General features: G+C 47.2%; 5 protein-coding genes across 5 annotated transcripts; 3 read left to right on the forward strand and 2 right to left on the reverse strand.

Annotated features, from left to right (window-relative positions):
• Positions 1-363: 363 nt before the first annotated feature.
• BO86DRAFT_364227 (uncharacterized protein) lies at positions 364-1049 on the reverse strand. The gene is made up of 2 exons (XM_025670001.1): positions 642-1049; positions 364-572 (listed from the first exon to the last, which is right to left on the reverse strand). Exon 1 carries the CDS (start codon positions 1002-1004, stop codon positions 648-650), a length of 357 nt encoding a protein of 118 aa, XP_025526771.1. The 5' UTR covers positions 1005-1049; the 3' UTR covers positions 364-572; positions 642-647.
• A 2626-nt stretch (positions 1050-3675) lies between these two features.
• Positions 3676-4446, forward strand: BO86DRAFT_410613 (uncharacterized protein). The gene is made up of 2 exons (XM_025674517.1): positions 3676-3853; positions 3903-4446. Exons 1-2 carry the CDS (start codon positions 3689-3691, stop codon positions 4317-4319), a joined length of 582 nt encoding a protein of 193 aa, XP_025526772.1. The 5' UTR covers positions 3676-3688; the 3' UTR covers positions 4320-4446.
• A 1467-nt stretch (positions 4447-5913) lies between these two features.
• On the forward strand, positions 5914-6458 carry BO86DRAFT_456944 (uncharacterized protein; the record flags this gene model as incomplete). The annotated part of the gene is made up of 4 exons (XM_025677193.1): positions 5914-6112; positions 6165-6250; positions 6283-6308; positions 6341-6458. The coding sequence occupies 4 exons, from the start codon at positions 5914-5916 to the stop codon at positions 6456-6458; spliced, it is 429 nt and encodes a 142-aa protein (XP_025526773.1).
• Positions 6459-6920: 462 nt separating this feature from the next.
• BO86DRAFT_364228 (uncharacterized protein) lies at positions 6921-8032 on the forward strand. Its single transcript, XM_025670002.1, has 2 exons — positions 6921-7213; positions 7263-8032. The coding sequence occupies exons 1-2, from the start codon at positions 7211-7213 to the stop codon at positions 7809-7811; spliced, it is 552 nt and encodes a 183-aa protein (XP_025526774.1). The 5' UTR covers positions 6921-7210; the 3' UTR covers positions 7812-8032.
• Positions 8033-14488: 6456 nt separating this feature from the next.
• On the reverse strand, positions 14489-15079 carry BO86DRAFT_315152 (uncharacterized protein; the record flags this gene model as incomplete). The annotated part of the gene is made up of 1 exon (XM_025668076.1): positions 14489-15079. One exon carries the CDS (start codon positions 15077-15079, stop codon positions 14489-14491), a length of 591 nt encoding a protein of 196 aa, XP_025526775.1.
• Positions 15080-15106: the final 27 nt, after the last annotated feature.

Consider the following 15106-nt stretch of genomic DNA (forward strand, 5'->3'; position numbering starts at 1 on the left):
GATTTAACAGTGTGCCCAATAGCACCAGGAACCAAGATCAAGAATTTTAATTGAGCTCTTGGTCGTTTGTAAATCTCGGAGGAACTCTTGATAATATGGGTCGCCTATCTCTGCCTAGAATAAAAACAATTCTGAATTTCCAACGGAAACGTAGGCGCCAGCGCCGGCATTGGCTTTACAGCAGCAGTAAGCGTAGCTCGTATCTTCAGCATTGATCATTTTGGTCGGCGAGTTGAGACAAGATAAATGTCAGAGATCACAACGGATGGACGTAGCGATGATACATTCACTCAGTTTAATTAATCATTGGATTCGATGGTAGACATTGGATTGTATTATCACTCAAAACAACCTTGTTCGCTTCAGACATCCACAAACATGCATCGCAATCTCGCCACTATTCAAGGAGTACGGAATATGCCCTAGCAAGCAGACAAGTCGAAGTCAAAGCCCCTGTAATGCGCATCTCATCTACCAGCCTAAAGTCTTTGCAACTTTATGCATGTCACTTTCGGAGCTGGATTTTCGTTTCGAGTTGAGCTGAGAGAGTGGTTGTATTGGAACATCTGAAACTAGGGGGTGAGTATGTGTGTTAGTAATGTCCCTGCCCGTAATATATCTATTTCCTCTGGATTACATACTGTCTTCTAGCCAAGCTTACTTTTCCCCTCTGCCACTAGGGCTTCAAGCACTCTCTGAAATTCGACATCTTTGTCAACTGCTGCTGTGTCGAACGTTGCAGTTGCAAGCTTGGCGTGGGTTTCGTTTTTTCTGGCCCAGTCTCTCAAGGCTGGACTTTTTGCTTGAGAGTTGACTTGTAGAACCACGTTCAGACCTTTCGAAGTAGAGTCATAATGACCGGCGTCAATACGAAGCTGGAAATCAGCATCTTTATTTCTGGAAGGTAGTATGCGATTGCCCTCAGCGACTGAGCTGGTGAACTTCGAGGACGCATTTTTGAGTCCCTGCGCCTTCTGAACGAAAGTACCTAGAACCTTAGACATACTGACGCTTGATTATCAGGATATCAGACGTATGGAACAAATCATACGAATAGAAGTGATTGAAAAATTTCCTTGACTATGAACATCCATCTCCTTTATATGTAGGAGGCACATCACCAAAGCGCTTATTATGTAGCGTAATAGATTGGTTAGCTGCGATGTGATGTTGCTGTGATTATTGCATCATTCACACACAGTTATATCGCCACTAAGAAAGACATTGCATGCTTCGTATGCATGCGTCCCAGTCTTCGCCCTAATTCTTTTTCTTTTTCTTTTTAATGCAAGATAGTAATTGTGCACATCCGCACAATAGCTGGACCATGCGTCGGTCTGGAATGAGGGAATGAGATGAGAAAGTGGGGAAAATATACGCTAACCTATTTCTGATTAAGTTGATTCCAGGCACAACCTAATCAAAATATGGCCCTGCTGGCTCTTAGAACACTTGAGCCGATATTTTTTTGGACATAATACTAGATAAATAGAAGACCGAAAAAGGAAGATCTACCGATGAAAATTAGCTGTGTCTGGAACATGACTCAGCATACGCCACATTGATGAAAATGAACTATCTTTGCGAAGGTCATCTCTTAAATAAGAATGAGACTAGAGTACACAGTATCATGTAACTGTTATGATCTGAAGTCTCGCTTGGTGCCTAAAAGGACCAGCCGAGTCTAATAATCGAAAGCATTTGAGCTCTTCGAGATACTGTTTTCAGTTTGTATCCTCTCTATAGCAAGAATAAAGGTCATAGATACATTCCTATCAAACTCATTGTCCGAGATATCGATGTAAGCTATGACTCCAGAAGACCCGACAAACAAGAATAAGAATAAACTAGTCACCTGAAGACAGGCAGACCTCAGCATAAAATGAGCGCCTAATTCATTCGAGGCCTGTTTGCCATGTTGGAAGGCCCGATAATTGCTCAATGCCACAAATTATACAACTTCTTGCTTCTAGTCGAACAATCTTGAAAGGATCTAGGTTAATAATGTGGAACTATGTCTGTCCAATAAAGCAATACCGTATAGAGTATCAGCTGCCGCCAAAATTCGTTCAATACTTTTCGAAAGACGCATCCCTTGGGGGTGATGAGACTAGACTGACCGGGCTGATAATCTGATTGGCAAACGCCGGATGCTCGATTGTCAACGACGGAGGCAGTAGATATATACGATAGTGGTAATAAACCATGGCAAAAGCAGTGAAAGACTTTTATAAAGCGTTCTTATTATGATGTCTCTGCGCTTCCAATATTACTTCCGATCGCACAGGCCTCAGGTATCATACTGTCTTTTCAAGCCCCTTCTGCAGCTCACAATAGATATGACCTCCCAGAGCCACAGTGAGACTCGAGCATCGCTTTCCTTAAGAGTGTTGCATGAGATAGTTTCAACCATGATACATTTTTTATCAGCTGGGATCACTCTGATTCAAATTCTAAAAATTGAAGTAAGTACTGCTTGTCTTGAGTTGGCCGCGAGATTTTAACTTTGAATAGCCATGGAATGCCTTGCAGATTCGGAGAGTCGAAAGCCCTTTTGTCGTCATAGAAGCAAGTACATACAGCTTTGCAGTACCCATCCAAGAATTGAGAAAATCGGTCTTTGGTTGGGCATTCCTTCTCTACCATGGAGGTTTCTTCTTTGATGTTCTTTCTTTTGTGGTGCAGCACCGCAATGACCAGGACTTTCAGCCCTTGTTTGGGGGAGACGGATTACGGGCCGCTGCAAGACACCAGCGAGGATGTGCCTTTTTTTGCCCAATTTCTGTTAATGAGGGGTTTAGGGTTGTGCCTTACTCTCTTCTTGAGAGAACCGTTCCTGGAAGGCTTTTGATATGGCAAGCAGATCATCCTATGCTCGACATTACCTTTCGAACGAGGCTTTTCGTGGCTGGGAAACTGTTCAACGCTGCGGCTTTTGGTGTGTCTAGAACTATCTTGCACAAGTCAGTATCCTTCTCATGCTTCTTTTTACATGGAGCTCTATGGGTTTGTGTCCGAATGAGGCGCAGATTGGAATTATGGATGAGATGGGATGCACAGGTTTAGTCCCCTAGTGCAATGAAGGCAAAGTACCGATGTACATATTGCAAGTAAGGTATGAAATCTGACGAAAGAAGCGAGACTTTGATGCACTATTCTGAGTACAAATTACTTACTCCAATGTACCTTGACTGTAGTGCATCTAGTGAAAAGCTGTTCTGGATTCACTAAACACACCTGCTCTCTACTTTGAGCTCTGTACACTTCGATGGCATGTCACAATTTTTTCGAGTGGTATGCCTGTAGTCCGCAGATAATCACGGACTGATTTGGACTGTTGGTAAAGCATTCGTGCATATTCGGGGCGCCTATGTACGGTTTGAAACTATCAACATCATTTATCTGTGCTCTAGATCGTCAGGCATTGCTTTGCTGTACACATGCATAATATTCATGGTTTTGACAAACAAATAATCTGTTCAAAGTATTTATATAATAGAACCTGCTCTGTAATGGCTACCAATTTTCACCAGTGTTCAATCAGTATTGCACCGAAAATATCAAAACCAACTACTTCGACACTTTTATCATTAGTCATCAAATTGTTGTCGGAATGGCTGATAGTTACCGGCAAGGTAACTTGCCCATGGGGACACAGCTCATCTCATTCGACTTCGCTTCCCACACGATGGAACACCTTGGTTATCTGTGTGTAGATGACAAAACGCCCACAGATGAGAAGATGGCGAAAGTGAACAAGGCTTTTGAAGAGAACCAGAAGTTTTCCACGCCAGTGTTTGATTACTGTAAAGGAGGAAATGAGTGCAAAGCATTTCTGATGTCAGATCGCACGGTACGTCTCCACAGACCTGACTAGCCGGTTGTACTAATAACGATAGTAGTTTCAAGACATTCTCGCAAAAAGATTTGGCACGGACTTCAGTAAGATCATCAAACAAGGGCCTGCGATCGTCGACTTCAAAGACAACAATGAGGCCGAGCGAATGATGCGAGCACATCCATCACGTGATGCTGTATCCGTCTTTCGTCCGCTGGGCAAGTCCGCGGAGTGGGATAATGGATTGTTCAAGCTCTATACGGCATCCCATCACCAAACCGATGAGGAATTCGAGCTTAGTCAGGACAAAGATGCACATGCAATGGTTGTGAGCACCAAGCAATGCTTATTTGTGGAGGGGGCACTTTATGTACATCTTTCTCCGAAGGGAGGCACTCGAATGATTTGGCAGGGGTTCTCGACACTTCCAATGGCAATGGACATTGAAAACCCTAAGGCATTGTCATTCATGAAAATCTAGGCTGTGGCTGTGAGGCTGTTCTTGACTTATTGGTCTGGGGCGATTGCATGTGAACTGGGCTGGTCGTGTCTAAAGAACTCAACATCATCAGATTGAAATCAGGCAGAGGTATAATGGGAGATGCCAGACCTAACATTTTTCCATATACATCGATGTAAATCAGATAATGTGGAGAGATCTGAAGCGCCATTTGCATGACCTCAGGAAAGTAGCCGTTGTTCAGCAAGCGAATTAACTCAATAACCTGAGCTTCATAAAAGTGCGGGAATTTCGGCAGGGCAAGCATAAGGGCGAGCGAAGCCCCTGCTAGGCCAACATTTCTTTCGATTCGAAGAAGCTTCTGGCCACACTCGATCCAACCCCTAGCCTGAGAGGTGAGGGGCAGCTTTTTTTCTCTCAAGAAAGATCCGCAAAGGCCATGATTCTTAGGTTGGTCTTCAGAGGTACCTATCCTAGACCCTTCTCCAGTAACCTGTAACCATGTCTCATAGCTTGCAGCAAGATATCTAACTGCAAGAAGCCGCTTAAAAAGCTCGCTTGCAGTAAGTCTGTGCCGTGATTTGCCTCTTTCCGCCAAGAGATACGCAGTCCTTCGGTCTGTGTCACCTTGTATCTGAGCAAGTGCGTACAGAACAGTTGTCTGGTCATCTTCTAAGAAACTCTCAAGGTCACCTAGCCTTTTAGTGACAGATTTCAATAAAGCCTCTGCCGTTATTGAACGAGAAGCCCTAGGCTGTCCTCCCATTGGAACGAATAGGGGTGTGCTGGGCCAAGATAGCTGCCAAAGGAGTGCACATTGATTGAGAAATTCTGCGAAAAGCCGCGGGGTGATGAGTTAAAAGTCTGCTTCGTAATGTCGCACGGTGCTTTGGAAATAAAGGGGTTGACCCTGGGAGGGGTCCGAGTCTTGTCATCAGGTGCGTGGTATTTGTTCTTGGATTGCTCCCTTACTATTCTGGAACCGGAAAGGTCTTCCTACATATGCTTGGGCCAACAACCCAGACTCAGTAACCTATCAGTACCGACATGAGAATCCGATTAGTTGTAATACGTCGAAATGTTTGGTAACTGTATAGTTGGGCGTATCATCACCCCATAATCGGACAGATAGATCCTCTAAAGGAGAGCGGCTTCATATGCGGGAATTTAGAACTCATCACACATGGACTGGCACTGAAAGTGGTAACTTACAGATATTTTTTAGTGCTTACTGTGGTCATGCATACTTGATCCCACTCGACCCAGAGTGTGCTAGCACAACCAATTATGCTCAAAGAGCGTGTTCTGATAACGCTCCTGCTCTCCAATCCAGAATATCCCTCTCGCATTAGTTGGACGCCCAGGTTTATAGTAGCAACTACTATCTCAGTCAAGTAATTCCGCCTTGAATATCCATAACAATAATAAGTTAGTAACTATGACACACGAACGTTCTCGAAGTGGGATTTTGATTTACAAAGTTAGAGAAGGGCTCCTTGCTTTTTGCACTAGACCAGGGAAACAAGGCTTATAAACAAGCTCGCGCTTCCAATAATAACAATAGACAAGATTCAAGTATTACGATTAATTCATTACTCCTCTCTTGTCTTCAAATATGGCTCCGGGAAAAGACTCAGGTTTTCATAACAAGATATTTTCAAATCTACACGCTTCAAGTTTGACAAGACTTCTTCTTATGCTTGCGGAAAACCTTTATCCCGAGAAGAGACTCAGATTTTCCAGTACAGAACAGAAACCGAAATGGTGGCCTGCTGAAATTACGTATATCCACCCAACTAAATTAAAGAAAAGAGGTCAGTTTATCGCAAAGAAAACATGTATAGCTGGCAACTGATTATCACAAAGACCGTTTGAGCGTGGCAATCAAAATTCTCTCTTCCTTTGAGCCGGTTGATGACTCGGTGCTCACAAGGTTCCAGCGATTGAGAAAAGTACGACTTGAGGATATCACATATTTGTGTAGCAAAGTCAAGAAAAGAGAAGAGCGGAGTAAGTCTTAACTCTGATTACGCATTATTCAGGAGTTTTGTTGAACTTGCATACAGCATCGACGAGCAAGAATCATCGCCATCCCAATCCTCAGCCTACTACACATCTGCAGGCGAGTCAAGGTTTGACAGCGGTAACAAAAAAGATTAGTGTGGAGTCATTACTTTGTGGGAACTAAGTCAAAAATCCAAGGCATATCACCATGGTGAGACACTTTACCTAACTCTTAGTCAGTAGATTGAATCTTCTAATTATAGAGTTAGCCTTTAAATGACTAAAGTGATTGGTGGCCCAGGTTTGATTTTTCACTTGAATATGTATAAAGTACAAGAACAATAGCATATGTCCGTAAACCAGTCTGGCGAGGAGTTCGCGCTTTCCTCACTCTTTACATAGGTACCCTTGTAGGCAAACTTTACTTGATTTGACATAGCCTGGGGCGATTTACTAAGCCATGTAGGCCTTTAGTGATAAATGCCTCAGCGTCTGCCTTGTTGGCCGGTAGCAGCGATTTAAATTACTGTTTCCCTGGCTACTATCCGGTTTTGCTATTGTCCTTACGAAACAGGTATCGGCTATCGGGGTATAGTAACGGCGCACGGACTGGGATAGGATAATTCATGTGAGATGAATTGGTGTCAGCGGCTAGTCCCATTCAGAGGAACTGATTAAAGTATCACACCTGATAAATTGAGGGTGAGTTGCGACCCATCACGCCTCTCGTGAAACCTTTTACATTGATGTTGTTATTCAAAAAGAGGAACGAATCCATGATCATTTGGCCTTAGAAAGCCGGGCTGAAATAATTTTTGTTCCAAGTCATTATCTCCGCAATTTACGACAATTCACATTACCATTCATTTACTTCTTAGTCTCTATATTTGCTTGTAATCAAGTACATCATGGTAGGTCATCAACTCATTATTTTATGAAAAGTGCTAAAGCCAATTGAAGGTCGTCGAGGCCCCGCTTTCAGAACTTATCCTGCGCAGTCCAGCAGAATCAGTTTTAAAAGCTCTTCAGGTGTCTTGCCTGAATCAAAAAGCTTTTTACTGTGATTCCGTTCAGCGAAGACTGCATTCAGAAGCCAAGTTGCTTCTGGAGGCTTGCCAGACGTTTGAAAGAGAGGAATCTTTCGACGAAGATATATCGCACATATTCGACAATAAACTACTGTGTGATCATGTCAAGACTATTTCTCAAACCCTACACCGCGAAACATTGCTCAAGCTATCCTTTCTTACGTGGAATTTTGACGGATCCGGCTTGGTTTCCAAACAGCTCCGTCAATTCCTTGCAGACCCTGAGAATGACCACGTTGAGCACATCTGCAATACTATATGGCAACGTCTAGTTGATCGTTCAGAATGCAAGAAAACAAAGATTGAATTCGCTCAAGAAATGGTAAGTGTGTTGAAGAATCTTAAGGCAGCTCTGGTATTTAGGTGGAACGTGATCTATGTTTCGATGTTGAACAGTATGCATATCACCAATGCACTGTAGTCCATGGAGGTTAAACGTTCAACATTCAAGTTTCCGTGACGATGGGTCTAGCGACAAGCCGCTGAAATTATGTATTTCCTGTTTGTGAGTCCTTTGAGACACTTGGGGGAAATTATACGCTTCGGAAAATATTTAGAGAAATTCGCTGAAAAATGCTCTGGCTGCGGCAATCCACTAAAGCGAATCGATAACTATAGTCACTTTTACAGTTGATGATGATGATGATGATGATTCATACGCTGGCCCCTCGCCTAAGGCGACATGCAGGATCCACTATCTATACTCTCTATGTACATCTTTGAACGTGAACTATTACTTTCCTGACGAACTTGGAGCCTCGTCAAGGCCTGTGTGGGCCGGTGCCTGGGGTTGTGTTCTGCCGCCCTCGTGGCGCGCGACTTCGAAATCTCTGCGATGCCTCCGCAAAGTCCAGTACCGCCCCAAGGACGCTGCTGTCCGGCGGGACATCTTGTAACCTACCTTCCCTACCGTGGCCTGCTCCTCCCAGCATATCTGATATGTTATTGAATGCTCCTCCAATCTTCCGCCGTAGTGTTTGGCGCAGTGTGTTAAGCCGCGGGCAGTCGATCAACACGTGTACCACTGTTTCTGTCGCCCCGCATTCGCACAGGTTATCTTCTTGGAAGCCATGTTGTTTTCTATATGTCGCCAGCCACGAGTGGCCTGTGCGAAGTTGCGTGAGCAGGTATGCTCGATTCCGCGGGAGCGAGCCGTATAGATGGCGAGACCTGCTGGACGGCAGGCCTTGGTCGATGTGGCGCAGGTGCCCTCCCTTTCTCGAGGTCCTCCATTCTTGTCTCCACTCTTCGTAGATCTTTCTGCGAATGTATCCTTTCTCCCGTGAGAGAAGATGTTTGAAGGGGTGCTTTTTATCTATGCCCACTGCGTCCTTGGCTAGCCGGTCGGCCGCCTCGTTTCCAGGGTCCCCGCAGTGACCCGGCACCCATTGCAGTCGCAGTGAGATACCTCGGGCTTTCAGCTCGCCAGCTGAGTGGTGAATAGCCTGGATAATACACTGGCCTGATTTGTTCCACGAGTTTCTGATCACCTGCAGGGCCGACATACTATCACTGAGGATCGTTGCCGGTTGTTGATTCGTTGCAGAGTCCCCTTGGTTTCTTTGTGCTAGTTGGAAAACTAGTCCAATAGCATAGTAGATTGCCATGAGCTCGGCTGCATAGACTGACCAGTGCTCCATTGAGCCAATGCTGATTTGTCGAGATTTTAGGACCTGCAGATTACAGTCCAGGGCTACTGCTGCCGCACCCAGTTGATTCTGCTTTCCTGAGGCATCTGAGAAGACCGTGATGCTGGTTGCTGCTTTTTGTCTTGCCAGTGCCCTGGCCTGCGCTTTCTCTCGGTCGGGCTCAATGTCAACCTCGACAAAGGGTTGCTCCCGCCACGGTGCCAGTGGCCTTGGGTCGATGGTCTCAAGGGCCTGCAGGCGCCTCAAGTCCATAGTGCGCATTGTCTCTGCTAGTGGATAACGTGCCACATTGTGAATGTGCGTACTGCGGTCCATGGCTCGTTTCATGATTCCTCGCACTGGATGATCGTCTGGTAGGGTGCTGAACCGGGCTGCTGTGATCTGTGCTCGCAGCTTCAAGCGCAGGCGCGTAGGCAGCATGTGAGATTCAACTTCCAAGGCGTCGGTGGAGACTGTTCGGAAGGCAGAGAGAATGCGAATAAGTGCTGTTCGCTGCAGTGTCTCAAAGAGCCGCAGGTGTGTTTTATTGCGTAGCGGGTCGTGCCATACGGTTGATGCATAGTCTATAGCGGGTGTGACGCATGCTTGGTAGAGCTGGCGCATTTGCTCTGGTCGAAGGTGTCGAAGCCCGCTCAGGGCGATAATCCTTTTGGTTGCCTGCTTGACCGCGTGTTGTACATGTTCTTTCCATCGCATCTCTGTATCAAAGATGACCCCCAGGAGTCTGGCCGTGTCCGCTGGTTTGATCACTTTCCCATTCATGGTAATCTCTCCCTTGCCACGGGCTGATCTGCGCCGTGTCAGGTGGATCAGCTCGGTTTTCTCCGCTGCGAATGACGCGCCTGTTCTCCGCGCCCACTGCTCGATCCGGGGAATGTCCTCTCCTGAATCTTCTTGATGTTATCCTCCACCGAGACACTGGTCCTCCACCGGAAATAATCATCGATAAACGCTGATGCCCCGCCGTTGCTGTCGACCGGTTGATCGACCAGGTCTGAATTATAGAATCCAAACAGAATGGGTGAGAGCGGGGATCCCTGCGCTAGCCCTGCATTTTCTAGCGGGGTATTGTCTGATTCGAAGTCATCAAGTGTTATGCTGGCTGATCGACTCGCCATGAAGCTGGAGATCCACTGTCGAGCCTTTGACGGTATCCCCTTCGCTCGCAGACGCGCGTCGAGAGTAGTCTTACTGACCCCATTAAAGGCACCTTTCAGATCAAATGCAATCAGCGTTACTACTCTCGCTCGCACCCATGCTCGATCGATCGCGTTCGCGAGCACCAGCAGGGCTTGCTCGGTATTCCGTCCCGGCCTGCCTCCATATTGAGTGTCAGGGAGCAGCTTGTATTTCGCTGCCCAGTACGAGAGTCTTCGGGCCATGACGGCTTCCAGCAGCTTTCCCAGTGTGTTGAGCAGAGAGATCGGGCGGTACGCCCCCGGCACGGAGTAATCCGGCTTGCCGGGCTTGCGGAGAACGATAATCCGTGCCTGTTTCCATTCTTTCGGGTAGTATTCCAGGTCCACCGATCTTGTGAAGATAGTGGTGATTATGTCCTTGAGGAATGTCCACAGGTTCTTCCAGACCAGCATAGGGATTCCGTCTCGGCCCGGGGCTGTAGTCCCCTTTGCCACCCGGAGAGACCGGAAGACCTCTTCCTCAGTGATCGCCTCCCATGGCAGTTCTTCGGCCGGGTTGACCTCTTCACTTTCCGGTTCGGACATCTTCGGAAAGAAGGTTTCAAGAAATGCTTCCGCCTTGCGTTGGTTATCAACAATTTCCTCAGCACCCACTTGGATTGCTGGGATGCTCATATAGGCATCTCGCGGGCGCATGTAGGTGGCTGCTTTCCATATCTGGCCTTCCCCTGCTTTGTCCAGGAACTCTTTCCAGTGGGTTGCTTTTGCTTTTTCTACGGCTCTCGTCCACTTTCTTCTCTTCTCGCGCATTATCTCAAACATGGACTTTGTGTTTGGGTGGTCAGCTCCTAACGTAGCACATCCGTTTTGCCACTTTCTTCGGGCTTGGTTGGCTTCCACCTGCTGAGTCTTAAGTTCGGGAGTGAACCAACGTTTCGAGTACGGGCATGGCGCCTGTATCGGTACAAGTCGGTCTAGAGCCGCTGTTGTGGATTGAATCAGCTTTTCTACCGCGCGGTCTAAGTCTCTGTTTGTCTGGATCTTCGGGCACTGGTCTATCTCTCTTAGTATATTTTGCCCCACTCGAGACCAGTCCGCACGGTTGTATGCTCGTTTTGGCTTGGGCTTCTTCGCCTGCTCCGGATGAAGGCTCCACTCCGAGTATGTTGCTCGATGGTCTGATCCGTAGTTTTCATGGTACAAATAGCACTTGACCAGCCGTGTCATATCGTTAGTAAGTGTGAGGTCCAGTACTGAAGTTGTGCCAGGTTTACTAAGGGACCAGAATGTTGTTTCCCCAGGACCCAGGCACCACTGTAGCTCCAGGTAGTGGAAAAAGTTAATCAGTTCGTCCGCGTGCGCTGCAAACCGATGGTGTACTTCGCGGTGGCTCCATGCTGGGTGGTGGCGATTGAAATCTCCTGCCAGAATTAGTTTCGTAGTGCGATCGCCTGATTCGCTATTTTGTTGAATAGTCTGTTGGATTTTTGTGAGGACTTGAGAGGCGCTGCTTGCTTCGAAGGCTTCGTGCATCTCGATGGGTGGGATATAGATTGAGAACACCAGGTACTGTAGTTCGGGAGTCCATATTTTGATAGCTACTACATCTCGGTGGTCGCAGTGAACCTGGCGATGGGAAGATGTAGAGATTCTTCGGTTGATATAAACAAGACTGCGCGGCTGTTTTGCCTCGGTACCTGGTTCGTTAATAGACGTGGGTCGATAGAGTCTCCATGCGCTGTGGTTGACGTGGGTATTGTATGCTGTTTTTGGTGGTTCCTGGATCAGGAGTATATCTAGGTTTTGGGTGGTGTGGTCATTAATAAGGGCCTCCATTCCTGCCCTGGATTTCATCATGTTCAACTGTAAGATACGGAGGTTTGCTGTCATTGAGAAAGCCCGGGAGTTGAGGATGCCTGGCACATCCGGTCGCCTGTCGGGTGTTCTCCATTGCAGTCTGAGCATCGTGGTCTTATACCGGGGAAGCAGTATCGCTGATCGTGTTGGCCTGCGCAGTACCCGCATTTAACCTGTTCCTTACACGACCATGCTAAATGGCCGAATTGCTGGCACCGCCGGCATCGCTTCTTTTCCACTCGGTAGGCCTCCACGCTCCCGATGAACCTCTGTCCTACCAGCAGTCCGTTGTTGATGATCCATTCGGCGGCCTCGGGTGTATTTAGCCAGATCCCCATAGATGCCGATTTGCCTAGTGATCTGTCTTTCTTCTTCAGCCATGCAATGTCCTCGATCTGGAACTTCTTGTCTTCGAGGTCGTTCTCGGTCGCGATCTTTCTTATTCCTTGTTTCTTTTCGCTGTCCAGATCGAAATCCTCGGTCGGAACTCGGTGGACCACGATCCCAAACCGTGGTTTAACTACTTTAGTATTGTTCCCCAGCTCGTCCAACCACTCAGTGCTGTTCCGGGCAGCCTCTGCAGACTGCGTATCCCGGAATCGGATGATATAGCCGGTTTTGGTGGTGCCAACCCCGGCAACTTGGGCATCTTTGGTAGTTTCTGCGTTCAGAAGGGCAGTGCGGATATGAGTGTTTGCTGCCTCTGTTGGTAGGGCTCTCGAGAATCGGTCGTTATCGACGTCCTGGTCTAAGGTCGGTGCGGTGCTGATTCGGACACAGTTGGGTTCCTTTCTGGGGCGTGGGACTGTCTTCTTGGGGTCTGGCAGCGGGTGGCCCGCAGCTACTTCCGCCCACGACCTGTTCAAGGGGGTGTTTGCCGGTTGCGCCTCCAGTCTGGCCCGGAGGGTTTGAATTTCTTCTCGCAGCTCCTCATTTTGAATACGGAGGAGCTGTTGTTCTGTTTTTAGGGCTTGCACTTCAGCTCTTACTGATTCGATTGTCTCTGTTTGGTGCTTAAGTGTCTCGTTAAAGCTGGTGAAGAACTGCCGGACGTCCTGGTTTGTCACTCGTCCATTATTTTCTCCGCAAACTGCGAATTCGGGGTTGGTAATTGGTTCGTTTTCCTCTGCATCAGCGCCTCGTCTGCGGCGTTTCCTTGCCGCCCCGATCTTGGGGCGAAAGTCATATTGGCCGAAAATATTTGGTGTTCCCTGCGAGTTTGTGGGATGGGGTTCGGTAACCCCTGCGGGCGGGATCGCCATCGGGCGGGGATTAGTTCCCGCTCGGCACACAATGACAGCTGCCACAACACCACAATTCTCCGCGATACTTTGGTATCCAATTCAACCAACCTTCGAGTTTTCCTGCTCCGTTCCAGCTTTCCCTACATATACAGGGCTTCCGGATCGATTTATCTTGCTCTACCCGATTGGGATACTTCTCTATGTACTACAGTATACCAATCTGCTCTGAAGTATATTGTAGTTCTATCTTGACGGAATGGCTAGTATCAAGGTACCATTGTGATTGTTTTTGAAGACACGTGAGGTGAAATATATACAACATTTGGTTATCTGCTTGTGTGAATGAGAAGCTGCTCCGAAACAGTTATGCAAGTAACCTTCTCAAAGAAAAGGGATGCGAGTTGCATGCTTGACTTTTGAGATCTGAGCGGGTTGTTGATGATATGCCAGTAGGACCTGATGTATTCTCCTCGGTATCACTTGACGTTCCAATGATGTTTGAGATTTCGGGGCCACTGAGCCGCTTCTCAGGAACTTCGGCGGGGCAGTCTGATCGTATCTGTCTCCTTGGAAGCTTCCCCACGGGGAGTCGTATAATTTTGGTCGGCAGAATCGGTGGACTCAGAGTAGCTATCTCACCACATGATGAATCAGAGTCATCGGCTCCAGCCCTCTCGATGACGGAAGCTGTAGCTCGATATAATTTCCGCTTACGCTGAGTTCGTCTTATGAATCTGTTAGACCCAGCAGCATTTAAGCGGTACAATTTGGTACGTATCGCTGATTGCTTCCTGGCAATTCCAAACTCTTGTAAATATGCTACCTCAATCTCTGGCCAAGTCAAATGTTCCCGAGCTTTCATCCAGGTAAGCAACGACGCCTCTTCATGAGACGTCCAGCGGAGATGGCCGATATTTCTTAGGCGTTGGTCATCAGGTTTACCTGACTGATCTGTTGACTGTACTTCAGGCTCGTATAGTTCTCCGTCGGCATGCGATACCCCTCCAGGAGCATGAAAAGAGTTTACTAAGCCGGGTAGCGTCACACTTTGCATGTGAGCATCAGAAACATTGTCCGATACATTATCCACCGAGACAGCATTCGCAGGAGATAGACAGTCTCGATCACTTTCTGGAAGAAATGTACCACGTATCTCTTGGTAGCGGTCTTCTAGGCTTTTGACAAGGTGACGATAACATTGCGTGACTGTCAAATCATTAACACCATATTCATGTTTTGGCCAAAAGAGCTATCCCAAAGACTTTCCCTACCTTCTGAAATTTCTCGATAGCAACGATTCACATTGGCCAGTACATTAGTGATGGTTTCCAGCTCTTTCTTCACATCGTCGGCGATTGGCAGGGGCTCGATCATTTGCTGGAGAATGCCAGTTTTGAGTTTTGCATAGTCAGCCTCGGGTATGTCGATCAATCGCCCTCGGAGAAGGCAGGAATGCACCCCGTCTCGACTGGGCTGATTTCCGTCAATATCAAACTCACGGACTACATCGACCCAGTTCAAAGTCTCGCTGTGTCCTGTTCCACTTTCTTGAGATGACAAAGGATTAGATCGGGTGAAGATATTATTGATCCTTTCTTCGATAAATGTGCTAAGAAGAGGAACATGTAAATGACGTGCAAGTGACTCCCTTCGGTCAAGCACAGAAAGATAAACTTTAGGCAGATCTATCATAGAAAGCAAGCCCTCGAGCTTCTCAAAACGTTCTAGGGGTGCATTCGTCCGACAGGAAAAAAAGTCTAGCGTGCATTGCTGAGAAGAGGGATTTGGGCGAAATTCCATAGTGAATGAGAATTCAACAAGTCTGAT

The sequence above is a fragment of the Aspergillus japonicus genome (assembly GCF_003184785.1).
Source record: "Aspergillus japonicus CBS 114.51 unplaced genomic scaffold BO86scaffold_31, whole genome shotgun sequence".
Lineage (NCBI taxonomy): Eukaryota > Fungi > Ascomycota > Eurotiomycetes > Eurotiales > Aspergillaceae > Aspergillus > Aspergillus japonicus.

Coding starts and splice junctions, on each gene's coding strand:
- BO86DRAFT_364227 (XM_025670001.1), bottom strand. CDS start 1,004: ATGTCTAAGGTTCTAGGTACTTTCGTTCAGAAGGCGCAGGGACTCAAA.
- BO86DRAFT_410613 (XM_025674517.1), top strand. CDS start 3,689: ATGGAACACCTTGGTTATCTGTGTGTAGATGACAAAACGCCCACAGAT. Junction 3,854..3,902: donor TTCTGATGTCAGATCGCACG/GTACGTCTCCAC, acceptor TAACGATAGTAG/TTTCAAGACATTCTCGCAAA.